The sequence below is a fragment of the Coregonus lavaretus genome, assembly GCF_964263955.1.
Source record: "Coregonus lavaretus genome assembly, contig: HAP1_SCAFFOLD_47, whole genome shotgun sequence".
Classification (NCBI taxonomy): Eukaryota; Metazoa; Chordata; class Actinopteri; order Salmoniformes; family Salmonidae; genus Coregonus; species Coregonus lavaretus.
In genome coordinates, this window is record NW_028161510.1 from 2,237,527 (window position 1) to 2,254,117 (window position 16,591).

At 44.1% G+C, this 16,591-nt stretch overlaps 1 protein-coding gene across 1 annotated transcript; it reads right to left on the reverse strand.

Annotated features, from left to right (window-relative positions):
• Positions 1-3,336: 3,336 nt before the first annotated feature.
• On the reverse strand, positions 3,337-16,111 carry LOC311120547 (uncharacterized protein). Its single transcript, XM_084195134.1, has 3 exons — positions 15,858-16,111; positions 9,213-9,393; positions 3,337-5,146 (listed from the first exon to the last, which is right to left on the reverse strand). Exons 1-3 carry the CDS (start codon positions 16,017-16,019, stop codon positions 3,915-3,917), a joined length of 1,575 nt encoding a protein of 524 aa, XP_084051260.1. The 5' UTR covers positions 16,020-16,111; the 3' UTR covers positions 3,337-3,914.
• Between the last annotated feature and the right edge of the window lie 480 nt (positions 16,112-16,591).

Below are 16,591 nucleotides of genomic sequence, written 5' to 3' on the forward strand. Positions count from 1 at the left end.
CTTGCTTTGTGCACGGGGGCATTGTCATGCTGAAACAGGAAAGGACCTTCCCCCAAACTATTGCTACAAAGTTGGAAGCACAGAATCTTCTAGAATGTCATTGTATGCTGTAGCGTTAAGACTTCCCTTCACTGGAACTAGGCCCCCTAGCCCGAACCATGAAAAACAGCCCCAGACCATTAGTTACATTTTTTATTAAGAATTTCAATAGCTCCTTGATCTAATTGAGCAGCCAGATTGCAGTGGTAATGAAGCTGCCCCTGCCTCAGTTGAATTTTCATGTACAGTGGCTTGCAAAATTATTCAATCGCCTTGGCACAACCTGGAATTAAAATTGATTTTTGGGGGATATGTATAATTTAATTTACACAACATGCCTACCACTTTGAAGATGCAACATATGTTTTATTGTGAAACAAACAAGAAATAAGACAAAGAAACAGAAAACATGAGTGTGCATAACTATTCACCCCCCCCCCCAAAGTCAATACTTTGTAGAGCCACCTTTTGCAGCAATTACAGCTGCAAGTCTCTTGGGGTATGTCTCTATAAGCTTGGCACATCTAGCCACTGGGATTTTTGCCCATTCTTCAAGGCAAAACTGCTCCAGCTCCTTCAAGTTGGATGGGTTCCGCTGGTGTACAGCAATCTTTAAGTCATACCACAGATTCTCAATTGGATTGAGGTCTGGGATTTGACTAGGCCATTCCAATACATTTAAATGTTTCCCCTTAAACCACTCTAGTGTTGCTTTAGCAGTATGCTTAGGGTCATTGTCCTGCTGGAAGGTGAACCTCCGTCCCAGTCTCAAATCTCTGGAAGACTGAAATAGGTTTCCCTCAAGAATTTCCCTGTATTTAGCGCCATCCATCATTCCTTCAATTCTGACCAGTTTCCCAGTCCCTGCCGATTAAAAGTTTACATTCACCTAGGTTGGCGTCATTAAAACTCGTTTTTCAACCACTTCACACATTTCTTGTTAACAAACTATAGTTTTGGCAAGTCGGTTAGGACATCTACTTTGTGCATGACACAAGTAATTTTTCCAAGAATTGTTTATAGACAGATTATTTCACTTATAATTCACTGTATCACAATTCCAGTGGGTCAGAAGTTTACATACACTCAATTTACTGTGCCTTTAAACAGCTTGGAAAATTCCTGAAAATGATGTCATGCTTTAGAAGCTTCTGATAGGCTAATTGACATCATCTGAGTCAATTGGAGGTGTACCTGTGGATGTATTCATCGGTACAAACAATAGTCCGCAAGTATAAACACCATGGGACCACGCAGCCGTCATCCCACTCAGGAAGGAGACGTGTTCAGTCTCCTAGAGATGAACGTACTTTGGTGCGAAAAGTCTAAATCAATCCCAGAACAACAGCAAAGGACCTTGTGAAGATGCTGGAGGAAACAGGTACAAAAGTATCTATATCCACAGTAAAACGAGTCCTATATCGACATAACCTGAAAGGCCGCTCAGCAAGGAAGAAGCCACTGCTCCAAAACCGCCATAAAAAAGCCAGACTACGGTTTGCAACTGCACATGGGGACAAAGATTGTACTTTTTGGAGAAATGTCCTCTGGTCTGATGAAACAAAAATAGAACTGTCTGGCCATAATGACCATCGTTATGTTTGGAGGAAAAAGGGGAAGGCTTGCAAGCCGAAGAACACCATCCCAACCGTGAAGCACGGGGGTGGCAGCATCATGCTGTGGGGGTGCTTTGCTGCAGGAGGGACTGGTGCACTTCACAAAATAGATGGCATCATGATGAAGGAAAATTATGTGGATATATTGAAGCAACATCTCAAGACATCAGTCAGGAAGTTTAAAGCTTGGTCGCAAATGGGTCTTCCAAATGGACAATGACCCCAAGCATACTTCCAAAGTTGTGGCAAAATGGCTTAAGGACAACAAAGTCAAGGTATTGGAGTGGCCATCACAAACCCCTGACCTCAATCCTATTTGTGGGCAGAACTGAAAAAGCGTGTGCGAGCAACGAGGCCTACAAACCTGACTCAGTTACACCAGCTCTGTCAGGAGGAATGGGCCAAAATTCACCCAATTTATTTTGCTTGTCCCTATGGGGGGGGGAACTGCTTGTCCCTATAGGGGAACTGCTTGTCCCTATGGGGGAACTGCTTGTCCCTATGGGGGAACTGCTTGTCCCTATAGGGGAACTGCTTGTCCCTATAGGGGAACTGCTTGTCCCTATGGGGGAACTGCTTGTCCCTATGGGGGAACTGCTTGTCTCTATGGGGGAACTGCTTGTCCCTATGGGGGAACTGCTTGTCCCTATGGGGGAACTGTTTGTCCCTATGAGGGAACTGTTTGTCCCTATGGGGGAACTGCTTGTCCCTATAGGGGAACTGCTTGTCCCTATGGGGGAACTGTTTGTCCCTATGGGGGAACTGCTTGTCTCTATGAGGGAACTGCTTGTCCCTATAGGGGAACCACATTCTAGGCAAACAATATACAAAAATAAGATCAATCTAAAACACAAATATTGGAATAAACAATTCCTAAATATCTACCTGCAATAATAGAATATGATAATGTTGGGAGTGGTTTTGGGTAGTTTACTATACAGAGTATAAACCACACAATCACACTGAACACCGGGGTTCTTTTTCCACCACTCAGTATTATTGTAACTTTTGTGAATCTAACTGAATCAACTGTAGAAATGTTCCATTGAGAAATCAACAACAGGTAACACTGGCCAATTTGCTCTGCGCAAATAATCCCACAGTTTAAAACATGTTCACACCTTTCCTCCTCCTAGCCTGTCACAGTAAATGGAGAGATAGGGGCTCATGACTATGGGGTCAGTAAGAGAGATGTCACATTAACTGGAGAGAGAGAGAGCGATTATGACTAGGGGTCAGTAAGAAAGGACATGTCATATTAACTGGAGAGAGAGAGAGAGAAAGTGATCATGACTAGGGGTCAGTAAGAAAGGAGATGTCAAATTAACTGGAGAGAGAGAGGGAGAGTGTGATCATGACTAGGGTTCAGTAAGAGAGGAGATGTCATTAACTGGAGAGAGAGAGAAAAAGTGATCATGACTAGGGGTCAGTAAGAGAGGAGATGTCATATTAACTGGGGAGAGAGAGAGAAAGTGATTATAACTAGGGGTCAGTAAGAAAGGAGATGTCATATTAACTGGAGAGAGAGAGAGAGAGAGAGTGATCATGAGTAGGGGTCAGTAAGAAAGGAGATGTCACATAAAATTATCGCTTGAGTTCAACAAAATGGATTATAACGTTGCAGATAAAGTTTGGTATGACAAAATGTCATGTGAACACCATCTAAAGTCCTGCACCACGATACTGAGAGCTTTGCTGTTTGTAAAAGGATGTATTTAGGTGTTTTTGGAGCCTTTATTCATGTTTTTGGGACACCCTGGAACTCGAGAATGAGGCTCAGGAAGTCAATTGCTGGTGGGGCAAGTTCCTAAAAAACAAGTGATATTACATTACATTTTACATTTTAGTCATTTAGCAGACGCTCTTATCCAGAGCGACTTACAGTTAGTGAGTGCATACATTTTTCAAACATGTGGTAATAACACGTAGGGTCAGGGTTAAGACGTAGGGTCAGGGTACTAGGGTACCTTGGAGGACAGGTTAAGGTCAGGGTTAAGACATAGTTTACAAAAAGAATTGTCTGGAACCTTCTATAACATTCCATTTACATAAAAAAATACAGATTAGTGTCCTAAATAGTGAACTTCTCCTTTAACTCATGAATTAATTGATGTGTTTATATGATGTGAAATATTTCTTTCCCCACACTGGGAGCAGTGGTAAGGCATCTCCTGTGTGTGTGGTCCCTCATGGTCTTTCAGGTTCCCTAACTAGGTAAATATCTTTCCACACTGGGAGAAGTGGAAAAGCTTCTCTCTTTCAAGGCTTCTCGGCTGAGTGTGTTAGAGAATGTGTTTTCAGGTATCTTGACTGGGTGAAACTCTTTCCGCACTGGGAGCAGTGGAAAAGCTTCTCTCCTGTGTGTGTCATCTCGTGCGTTCTCAGTCTCCTTAACCTGTTAAAACCCTTTCCACAATGAGAGCATTGGAACGGTTGTTCTCCTGTGTGTATTCCTGTGTGCTCTTTCAGATGCGATGATTGAATAAATCTCTTTCCACACTGGGAACATTGGAAAGGCCTCTCTACAGAGTGTGTTCTCTCATGTTTTTTTAGGTCCCCTGATGAGAAAAATTTATTTTCACACTGGGAGCATTGATATGGCTTCTCTCCAGTGTGTGCTATTTCATGCACTTTTAGATACCCTGATCGTCCGAAACCCTTTCCACAATAAGAGCATTGATAAGGCTTTGCCTCCCCTGTATGTATTCTCTCATGCGTTTTCAGGCCCTTTAATGTAACAAAACTCTTTCCACACTGGGAGCAGAGGTGAGGCTTCTCTTCTATGTGTGTCCACTCATGTGTTTTTAAAGTCCATAACTGAGTAAAACTCTTTCCACACAGGGAGCAGTTGAAAGGCTTCTCTCCTTTGTGTATTCTCTTATGTTTGATCAGGCCGCCTAACTGAGTAAAATGCTTTCCACACAAGGAGCAGTGGAAAGGCTTCTCTCCTGTGTGTGTCCTCTCATGAGTTTTCAGGTTCCCTATCCAGGTAAAACTCTTTCCACAATGGGAGCACTGGAAGGGCTTTTCTCCAGAGTGTATTCTCTCATGTTCTTTCTGGCTCCCTAACTGGGTAAAACTCTTTCCACAATGGGAGCAGTGGAAGGGCTTTTCTCCTGTGTGCATTCTCTTATGCATTTTCAGGTGCCATGACTGGGTAAAACTCTTTCCACAATCAGAGCAGGGGTGAGGCTTCTCTCCTGTGTGCCTTCTCTCATGCATTTTCAAGTGCCATAAACGGGTAAAACTCTTTCCACACTGGGAGCAGTGGAAAGGCTTTTCTCCTGTGTGTGTCTTTTCGTGTCTTTTCAGGCTATATAACCTGGTAAAACTCTTTCCACAATGGGAGCAGTGGAAAGGCTTTTCTCCTGTGTGTGTCCTCTCGTGTCTTTTCAGGTGTAATAACCGGGTAAAACTCTTTCCACACTGGGAGCAGCGGTGTCGTCTTGCTGGTTTAGACGTCTCTGGTTCCTCTGAGTCTGGTCTTTCTCCTGCCAAAGACAGTATTTATTTAAATAGAGAGACTATGAAGTTTAATCCAAATCAGATCCTTCAATAACCTCAGGCCAGTAAAAAAATAAAAACATTTTATTATTGGTATGATACAAATAAAAATAAAATAACTATAGAGCTCCAACTTGAATCTTGCTCTCATGGAAAGCCATGTCTTTAAGCTGAGCAGAACACTATAACAATTGAGGACTACAGAGTTTCAATCAATGTCATAGGCTGCATTTGATCTATTGATAATAATGTTTTTTGTTGGTGGCCCACTCTTCAATGGTAAACACATCTTACATGGTGGCTTTAAAGGGATATTGTGAGATTCTGGCAACTAGCGTTAGCGCAATGACTGTAAGTCTACAGGTATGCTAGCGGATGCTAGTTAGCATTAGCGTTAGAGCAACGACTGGAAGTCGTATGCTAGTTAGAATTGGCTAGTGAAACTACCTCTAACTAACTAACCAACCTCCACCCGCAGAGCCATAAAAATGGTATCCACAAGTTAATCTGACTCTGGGAAAGTAGATTTTAAAAAATTGCCAGAATCTCATTAGTATCCCTTTAACAATTCCTACACTGAACTAAAATATAAATGCAACATGTAAAGTGTTGGTCCCATGTTTCATGAGCTGAAATAAAATATGTGATTAGTGATTCATCTACATATACCTTTATTTTAAGGTCAACCATTTTACGTGATCTAAACCAGCAGGTGAGTTGGTTCTACTCTTTTTGGCCATTTCCTTGTGTTTTGTGGTGGAAAACTGAGCAAAGCACATTAACCCTGTTACCCCATAGACAGACAGGCTAGAATTTGTCTTATTAAAAATAAATAAATTACGAGGCTTGAATTCAATTCTCCCTGTTGCACACAATAAGTTTCCATTTCCCCTGTCACAAGGGGATTTATGGCTGATTTAAGTAGAAATTGTCAACCTTGTTACGGTCAACCCTGTTACTTTATTTGGCATTGACTATAGTCATTTTTTTTATTTTATCTCTTGAGATGGGAAATGTGTTTTTTATGAAGCCGAACATGTCCTCTTTAGGACAGAATGTAAAAATCTGGTGAAATCATATATTTATTTATTTTTATACAAATTATACTTCTCAAAAGGCACCGAATTGGTGGAATGGCCTAGTAGGCAATGCGACCAATCATAGCCCTTCTTTTACTTGTATCATTAAACATCTTGCAAATCACCAGCAGAGTAATTATTTCTCAATTATGCTTTAAGATACAAATGCCAAATATACACTACCGTTCAAAAGTTGAGTCACTTAGAAATGTCCTTGTTTCAAATTGATCAGAAATACAGTGTAGACATTGTTAATGTTGTAAATGGCTATTGTAGCTGGAAACGGCAGATTTTTTATGGAATATATACATACGCGTACAGAGGCCCATTATCAGCAACCATCAGTCTTGTGTTCCAATGGCACATTGTGTTTGCTAATCCACGTTTTTCATTTTAAAAGGCTAGTTGATCATTAGAAAACCCTTTTGCAATTATGTTGGCACAGCTGAAAACTGTTGTGCTGATTAAAGAAGCAATACAACTGGCCTTCTTGAGACTAGTTGAGTATCTGGAGCATCAGCAATTGTGGGTTTGATTACAGGATCAAAATGGCCAGAAACAAATAAACTTTCTTCTGAAACTCGTCAGTCTATTCTTGTTCGGAGAAATGAAAGCTATTCCATGCGAGAAATTGCTGAAGATCTTGTACAACGCTGTGTACTACTCCCTTCACAGAACAGCGCAAACTGGCTCTAACCAGAATAGAAAGAGGAGTGGGAGGCCCCCCCCGGTGCACAACTGAGCAACAACCGAGTTTGTATTTTTGCTATGAGATGTTAAGGCTTTTTTTTAGGCTTTTGCTCGATTTCATTTTTCACGGTTTGGGTGTGGCTTGCCTTGATTGGAATCATTCTTGTTGGTCAGCATGTGTGTTGCACCTGTTGTCTCGTTAGTCAGTCGTTAGTTTCACCTGTGCTGGCCCAGCTGATATTTAAGAGCGTCTGGCCCAGCTGATATGTAAGAGCGGCTGGCCCAGCTGATATTTAAGAGCGTCTGGCCCAGCTGATATTTAAGAGCGGCTGGCCCAGCTGATATTTAAGAGCGTCTGGCCCAGCTGATATTTAAGAGCGTCTGGCCCAGCTGATATGTAAGAGCGTCTGGCCCAGCTGATATTTAAGAGCGGCTGGCCCAGCTGATATTTAAGAGCGTCTGGCCCAGCTGATATTTAAGAGCGTCTGGCCCAGCTGATATTTAAGAGCGTCTGGCCCAGCTGATATTTAAGACCGTCTGGCCCAGCTGATATTTAAGAGCGTCTGGCCCAGCTGATATTTAAGAGCGTCTGGCCCAGCTGATATTTAAGAGCGTCTGGCCCAGCTGATATTTAAGAGCGTCTGGCCCAGCTGATATGTAAGAGCGTCTGGCCCAGCTGATATTTAAGAGCGTCTGGCCCAGCTGATATTTAAGAGCGTCTGGCCCAGCTGATATTTAAGAGCGGCTGGCCCAGCTGATATTTAAGAGCGGCTGGCCCAGCTGATATTTAAGAGCGTCTGGCCCAGCTGATATTTAAGAGCGTCTGGCCCAGCTGATATGTAAGAGCGTCTGGCCCAGCTGATATTTAAGAGCGGCTGGCCCAGCTGATATTTAAGAGCGTCTGGCCCAGCTGATATTTAAGAGCGTCTGGCCCAGCTGATATTTAAGAGCGGCTGGCCCAGCTGATATTTAAGAGCGTCTGGCCCAGCTGATATTTAAGAGCGTCTGGCCCAGCTGATATTTAAGAGCGTCTGGCCCAGCTGATATTTAAGAGCGTCTGGCCCAGCTGATATTTAAGAGCGTCTGGCCCAGCTGATATTTAAGAGCGTCTGGCCCAGCTGATATTTAAGAGCGGCTGGCCCAGCGCTCCAGTTGGCGTGAGAGATGTTGGAAGAGCTTTACCTGTGGTTTGGCTCCTCCTCTTTGAGTGTGATCAAAACAAATCCTTTCCCCCTTGTGTTCTCCCCAGTGGTTTGCTCCACTTGCCTTTACCTCCGTATTATAAGTTGGTGTGGGTTTTTAGTTTGGTTTGCCTTTTCTGGGACCGATTTAGTGGCTCATGGTGGGGGGTCTATTAGGACCTAGATTCTTGTTGCTAGGCAACTTCCAGCTGACGCTCCCATGAGCGTCTTTGAGAACCCCTCCTAAAAGCCCACCTGTTTCGTACTGGTTGTCCATTGCTTATTTGTTAGTTCCCTATTTCTGTTGAACGATGATATCTTTGGTTTTCTTATTGGGGAACGTAACACCCCTTCCGTTTGACACAGTCCCAAAATGTGTTGCATGTCAGCAGTCAAGTTGTCACGATATTGGACCGTTAAGAAGAAAAGTGTCTCCAGCATTATATGATGCAAAATGCATCATGATGCGTCTCCGGCCACATCATCATGATGCGTTTCGCGTCATATGATGCTGGAGACACTTTTTCTTCCTAAAAGTCCAATATCTTGACAATTTGACTGCTGACATGCAAAACATTTCGGGACTGTATCAACAGTGGACTAATTTTTTTTAAAAATACCAAAAGATAGTTTGAGTGATATTCCCCTTTAAATATCAGCGTCTGACTAACGAGATGACAAGCCAGCACAGGTGAAACACAAACTGACTAACAAGATGACACCAATCAGTGCACCCAACGTGCTAAAGTGCAACCTCGAAATATAAATGGAAAAACCAAAGCCCCTAACAACATACACAAAAAAAATGTATGCACGCATGACTGTAAGTCGCTTTGGATAAAAGCGTCTGCTAAATGGGATATTATATATTATTATTATAACATGTGCAGCCCAGTAGCGTAGGTCCCCTCTCCTTTCTACTCAACGCTACGCCAACTACTTTTGTGAAAATTGGCTCGAGAGTCGTTTTAGAACCAACGAGCTGCTATACAACACCGAATAGACACGTTTTGCAAATATGGATCAATTAATAAAAATATTGATCAATCAATGAACTGTTACAGGAGCAGATTGTAGTCTAATCCACACACCGTTGTTCTTACCTGATGACATTGAATCTGAATCTCCCTCATCTACTTCTCTCACAGTTCCACTCAGCCCCGGTGTTTTCCTGCAGTCCACCAGCCGCACAGACACCCTCTTCAGACCCCAAATTAAGGCGCTACGGGGAGAGGCACGACCTGGGGACTCCAGGAGAGGGGAGGTGGGCGGGAGAGACGTGTCCTGAAAACCACACAAATAAAGACAATCAATTTAGGGTGGGAAACCCTCTCCTACCTGTCAAGGAATTTAGAATCCTCAAAAGTCTCAGCAGTCCTTCCTTGATTCCTCTCATTCTCTGGACCTCCTGCTATAAATGCACTGGAGGAGAATCCTTGATTCCTCTCATTCTCTGGACCTCCTGCTATAAATGCACTGGAGGAGAATCCTTGATTCCTCTCATTCTCTGGACCTCCTGCTATAAATGCACTGGAGGAGAATCCTTGATTCCTCTCATTCTCTGGACCTCCTGCTATAAATGCACTGGAGGAGAATCCTTGATTCCTCTCATTCTCTGGACTTCCTGCTATAAATGCACTGGAGGAGAAAGTCCAAGAGGAGGAACCTTTATTTACCAAGTACATTTACATACTGTGAGCTCCAAAAGTATTGGAATAGTGACACATTTGTTGTTGCTTTGGCTCTGTACTTCAGCACTTTGGATTTTAAATGATACAATGATTATGAGGTTAAAGTGCAAACTGTCAAAACTAATTTGAGGGTATTTTCATCCATATCGGATTAACCATTTAGAAATTACAGCCCTTTTTTGTACATAGTCCCCCTGATTTAGGGGACCAAAAGTATTGGGATAAATTCACTCTGATTAAAAAAAAGAAAGTTATTTTTAGAAGAATAAGTGTGCATTTATCTATATACCAACAGTGAGCAACAATGCCTCATTTATCATAACCATTACAGATAACCAATCCTAATTGCTAAATTCCCTCATATATATTCAGTCAATAAAAAAAGAAGTGCTTTTAATGGATTAATTTATTGAAACTGTAATATCAACTGGTCATATTTATATTGTGGAACACAATCTTCAAAAAGGCTGTAACCTCAGCAGTGTGGCGCTTGCTTGTAGAAGCCTGTGGCTGTGCAATGACGTAGCATTGTTTAGTTAATTTAGCAGACAAGACGCTCTTATTTCCCGAGCCCTCATCACAGTCAGGACTCTTATTTTATAGCCAAAAAACAAGAAGTAATTTAACAGAATAAAATTGAACAGAATACCACAAAGTCATAAATCTCCTGGTGTTGTGTTGACAGCCTGGCATCCCCCATCTACATACAGTGGGGAGAACAAGTATTTGATACACTGCCGATTTTGCAGGTTTTCCTACTTACAAAGCATGTAGAGGTCTGTAATTTTTTATCATAGGTACACTTCAACTGTGAGAGACGGAATCTAAAACAAAAATCCTAGAAAATCACATTGTATGATTTTTAAGTAATTCATTTGCATTTTATTGCATGACATAAGTATTTGATCACCTGCCAACCAGTAAGAATTCCGGCTCTCACAGACCTGTTAGGTTTTCTTTAAGAAGCCCTCCTGTTCTCCACTCATTACCTATATTAACTGCACCTGTTTGAACTCGTTACCTGTACAAAAGACACCTGTCCACACACTCAATCAAATAGACTCCACCCTCTCCACAATGGCCAAGACCAGAGAGCTGTGTAAGGACATCAGGGATACAATTGTAGACCTGCACAAGGCTGGGATGGGCTACAGGACAATAGGCAAGCAGCTTGGTGAGAAGGCAACAACTGTTGGCGCAATTATTAGAAAATGGAAGAAGTTCAAGATGATGGTCAATCACCCTCGGTCTGGGGCTCCATGAAAGATCTCACCTCGTGGGGCATCAATGATCATGAGGAAGGTGAGGGATCAGCCCAGAACTACACGGCAGGACCTGGTCAATGACCTGAAGAGAGCTGGGACCACAGTCTCAAAGAAAACCATTAGTAACACACTACGCCGTCATGGATAAAAATCCTGCAGCGCACGCAAGGTCCCCCTGCTCAAGCCAGCGCATGTCCAGGCCCGTCTGAAGTTTGCCAATGACCATTTGGATGATCCAGAGGAGGAATGGGAGAAGGTCATGTGGTCTGATGAGACAAAAATAGAGCTTTTTGATCTAAACTCCACTCGCCGTGTTTGGAGGAAGAAGAAGGATGAGTACAACCCCAAGAACACCATCCCAACCGTGAAGCATGGAGGTGGAAACATCATTCTTTGGGGATGCTTTTCTGCAAAGGGGACAGGACGACTGCACCGTATTGAGGGGAGGATGGATGGGGCCATGTGTCGCGAGATCTTGGCCAACAACCTCCTTCCCTCAGTAAGAGCATTGAAGATGGGTCGTGGCTGGGTCTTCCAGCATGACAACGACCCGAAACACAAAGCCAGGGCAACTAAGGAGTGGCTCCGTAGGAGGTATCTCAAGGTCCTGGAGTGGCCTAGCCAGTCTCCAGACCTGAAACCAATAGAAAATCTTTGGAGGGAGCTGAAAGTCCGTATTGCCCAGCGACAGCCCCGAAACCTGAAGGATCTGGAGAAGGTCTGTATGGAGGAGTGGGCCAAAATCCCTGCTGCAGTGTGTGCAAACCTGGTCAAGACCTACAGGAAACGTATGATCTCTGTAATTGCAAACAAAGGTTTCTGTACCAAATATTAAGTTCTGCTTTTCTGATGTATCAAATAATAATATGTCATGCAATAAAATGCAAATTAATTACTTAAAAATCATACAATGTGATTTTCTGGATTTACAGACCTCTACATGCTTTGTAAGTAGGAAAACCTGCAAAATCGGCAGTGTATCAAATACTTGTTCTCCCCACTGTAGGTTACATCTCCTGGTGTTGTGTTGGCACCTTGGCATCCCCCATCTACATTAGGTTTTCACCATCTTTTCGTGCATGGCACACACACACACACACTTGCACTTCTACACTTGCATACATGCACCCATTCACTCACACACACACACACACACACACACATGCATCCACCGGCACACACACACGCACGTTTCCACCCACACCCATCTGTTTAAAACATGTAGATGTTAGCTCCGGTTAGGGTCTATAAATAGAGTCATTTGGTTTCTTATTTTATGAGTTATCATTTCCTTACTATACATTTCATTAACTTTTTCTATCTGTTTAAGTGCTGTTATTCTCAGAATTCTGAAGAGGTACTTATCAGAGTGGAGGACCAGTGCATGATGGGGTTCTCCCCAGGAGTATGTGTTTTAGATTTAGAGAACAGGAACGTTCAAAACGTTATCATCGAATACTTTGTATACTTCGATCCAGAAATTATTGAGGACTGGGTAGGAATATAATATGTGGGTGTGGTTAGCTCTGCTCTCCCCACGGTTACGCCTGCAACTTGGTGTGATGTCACGGTTGTATTTTGATTGTATTATAGGAGTTATAAAAAATCTTGACTGAATTTTCCAAGAGTATTCCCTCCAGAGTACAGAGTTGTTTGTCTTGGACGTGTTTCTAGATATGTCCTCCCAGTCCTCTTGGGTTATTACTATGTGCAGCTCATCTTCCCAGTTAGTTTAGCCCATTTAGACTTTGTGGATGTGGTAACTAGTGAGAACCAAAAATTAGCAGAGAAGAGAAAAATGACACAATAATTCCAGAACGGAACACATACCTCCTTACTTCAGTCAACCTGCAGCTCATCGTTGGAACACATATCTCCTTACTTCAGTCAACCTGCAGCTCATCGTTGGAACACATATCTCCCTACTTCAGTCAACCTGCAGCTCATCGTTGGAACACATATCTCCCTACTTCAGTCAACCAGTCCATTTTGAATTTGTGACTGTCATAATTTGGAATGTCGCTTGTCTATCCCACCAGTTATACGTTTCTAAAGGCATTTCTGTAGGCGCACACAGTACCACGCACAGGGAGCGGGGGGCACAGGGAGCACAGGGAGCGGGGGGCACAGGGAGCGGTGGCACAGGGAGCGGGGGGCACAGGGAGCGGGGGGCACAGGGAGCACAGGGAGCGGGGGGCACAGGGAGCGGGGGGCACAGGGAGCGGTGGCACAGGGAGCGGGGGGCACAGGGAGCGGGGGGCACAGGGAGCACAGGGAGCGGGGGGCACAGGGAGCGGGGGGCACAGGGAGCGGTGGCACAGGGAGCGGGGGGCACAGGGAGCGGGGGGCACAGGGAGAACAGGGAGCGGGGGGCACAGGGAGCACAGGGAGCACAGGGAGCGGGGGGCACAGGGAGCACAGGGAGCGGGTGAAACTCAGTTGAGTGAGACACAGAGGAAAGGGGAAGGGAGTTCAGGAAGTAGAACTGTGTGATGCTTGGCTTGGTTGATGCTGTCGTCGTGTCAAACACATGTAAACAAATGGAACACTAGAGTCAAAGCAAATTAACGTTGTCTTCAAGATAATACTTATTTAATAATACTCAAATAATACTTATTTTCCACCATAATTTGCAAATAAATTCATTAAAAATCCTACAATGTGATTTTCTGGATTTTTTTTTCTCATTTTGTCTGTCATAGTTGACGTGTACCTATGATGAAAATTACAGGCCTCTCTCATCTTTTTAAGTGGGAGAACTTGCACAATTGGTGGCTGACTAAATACTTTTTTTCCCCACTGTATACACTGCTCAAAAAAATAAAGGGAACACTAAAATAACACATCCTAGATCTGAATGAATGAAATAATCTTATTAAATACTTTTTTCTTTACATAGTTGAATGTGCTGACAACAAAATCACACAAAAATGATCAATGGAAATCAAATTTATCAACCCATGGAGGTCTGGATTTGGAGTCACCCTCAAAATTAAAGTGGAAAACCACACTACAGGCTGATCCAACTTTGATGTAATGTCCTTAAAACAAGTCAAAATGAGGCTCAGTAGTGTGTGTGGCCTCCACGTGCCTGTATGACCTCCCTACAACGCCTAGGCATGCTCCTGATGAGGTGGCGGATGGTCTACTGAGGGATCTCCTCCCAGACCTGGACTAAAGCATCCGCCAACTCCTGGACAGTCTGTGGTGCAACGTGGCGTTGGTGGATGGAGCGAGACATGATGTCCCAGATGTGCTCAATTGGATTCAGGTCTGGGGAACGGGCGGTCCATAGCATCAATGCCTTCCTCTTGCAGGAACTGCTGACACACTCCAGCCACATGAGGTCTAGCATTGTCTTGCATTAGGAGGAACCCAGGGCCAACCGCACCAGCATATGGTCTCACAAGGGGTCTGAGGATCTCATCTCGGTACCTAATGGCAGTCAGGCTACCTCTGGCGAGCACATGGAGGGCTGTGCGGCACCCCAAAGAAATGCCACCCCACACCATGACTGACCCACTGCCAAACCGGTCATGCTGGAGGATGTTGCAGGCAGCAGAACGTTCTCCACGGCGTCTCCAGACTCTGTCACGTCTGTCACATGTGCTCAGTGTGAACCTGCTTTCATCTGTGAAGAGCACAGGGCGCCAGTGGCGAATTTGCCAATCTTGGTGTTCTCTGGCAAATGCCAAACGTCCTGCACGGTGTTGGGCTGTAAGCACAACCCCCACCTGTGGACGTCGGGCCCTCATACCACCCTCATGGAGTCTGTTTCTGACCGTTTGAGCAGACACATGCACATTTGTGGCCTGCTGGAGGTCATTTTGCAGGGCTCTGGCAGTGCTCCTCCTGCTCCTCCTTGCACAAAGGCAGAGGTAGCAGTCCTGCTGCTGGGTTGTTGCCCTCCTACGGCCTCCTCCATGTCTCCTGATGTACTGGCCTGTCTCCTGGTAGCGCCTCCATGCTCTGGACACTACGCTGACAGACACAGCAAACCTTCTTGCCACAGCTCGCATTGATGTGCCATCCTGGATGAGCTGCACTACCTGAGCCACTTGTGTGGGTTGTAGACTCCGTCTCATGCTACCACTAGAGTGAAAGCACCGCCAGCATTCAAAAGTGACCAAAACATCAGCCAGGAAGCATAGGAACTGAGAAGTGGTCTGTGGTCACCACCTGCAAAACCAGTCCTTTATTGGGGGTGTCTTGCTAATTGCCTATAATTTCCACCTGTTGTCTATTCCATTTGCACAACAGCATGTGAAATGTATTGTCAATCAGTGTTGCTTCCTAAGTGGACAGTTTGATTTCACAGAAGTGTGATTGACTTGGAGTTACATTGTGTTGTTTAAGTGTTTCCTTTATTTTTTTGAGCAGTGTATATATTTTTTAATTGGCCTCTGGTTAAAGATCGAGTTTTGACATCAGTTCAATTACTTCGATACTCGATTACTCATGCCCATCCTTATATCATACCCCCCCCCCCCACAAAATGCTAACCTCCCCTGTTATTGTAATAGGGAGAGGTTAGCATGTCTTGGAGGTATGATATAAAATGCTAACATCCCCCGTTATTGTAATGGTGAGAGGTTAGCATGTCTTGGGGGTGTGACATTTGTGCATCTGTAACTTTCTCACTCATCATTATTCACGATTCACCGGAATTTGGAGGAACCTCAACTATTCTCCTCCAATGGATTTATAGAAGGAGGTCAAGGAATCAAGAATGAGAGGAATCGAGCAAAGGAATGTTGAGGAACAAAACCCTTCCTGACTGGGAGATACTCACACCACCCTCCCTCTGCTCTGGCTTGTACTTCTCTGGAGCTGACTCCGCCTCCAGCCTGTTGCTAGGAAACCAATCCTTGTCCTTCATAATGGGCCATTCTTCATTGCAGTGAATAGCATCATCATCATCAGCATCGCCACCACCAAACGGGCTGGGACTCATGGGTGCCACACTAGATTCTTCCTGTATCTTTCTGATGTCCTCTTTCAATGTAGAGCTCTGAGAGGGCCAGAAAACAGCATATTTCCTCGTTTTTGGCTCTGTAAAGGGAAGAGTTTGACTATTGGTAAAAACAGAGGGTGTAGCTTGCTCTCTACTGTCATATGATTTCAGCAGGGGCGCAACTTTGGTTTTAGAAGTGGGGGGGGGGCATAACTTTTATTTTATCCAGTCGGATAAACACTCCAAACAGCCTAACCAACCACACGGAGGTGTCCGCATGGTCCTAAAGCACACTGCTGCCTCGTTTTGTCTCACATTCCAATTATAATACTTGGGGGGGCAAAAATGAAATTTCAGAATGTGGGGGGGACATGTCCCCCCGTCCCCAGTAAAAGTTGCGCCCCTGGATTTCAGACATATCACTCATCATTGATGTGCAAACTAAATACAAACTACACTAAAATCGAGGTCAGCAGAATGCCTCTTTAAAACCACACGGTTCAACAACTGCATAGTTTGTGCCCCTGTTTTTAAGACAATACTCACTGGTGTTAATCGGATCTTCAGTCTCC

Bases quoted from the DNA above. Each gene is read 5' to 3' on its own strand.
- LOC311120547 (XM_084195134.1), bottom strand. From the start codon at position 16,019: ATGAGTCCCAGCCCGTTTGGTGGTGGCGATGCTGATGATGATGATGCT. The intron at 9,394-15,857 runs GTGAGTATCTCC...TGTGGTTTTCAG, and splicing joins CAGAGCAGAGGGAGGGTGGT to GACACGTCTCTCCCGCCCAC. The intron at 5,147-9,212 runs GTAAGAACAACG...TGTCTTTGGCAG, and splicing joins TTCAGATTCAATGTCATCAG to GAGAAAGACCAGACTCAGAG.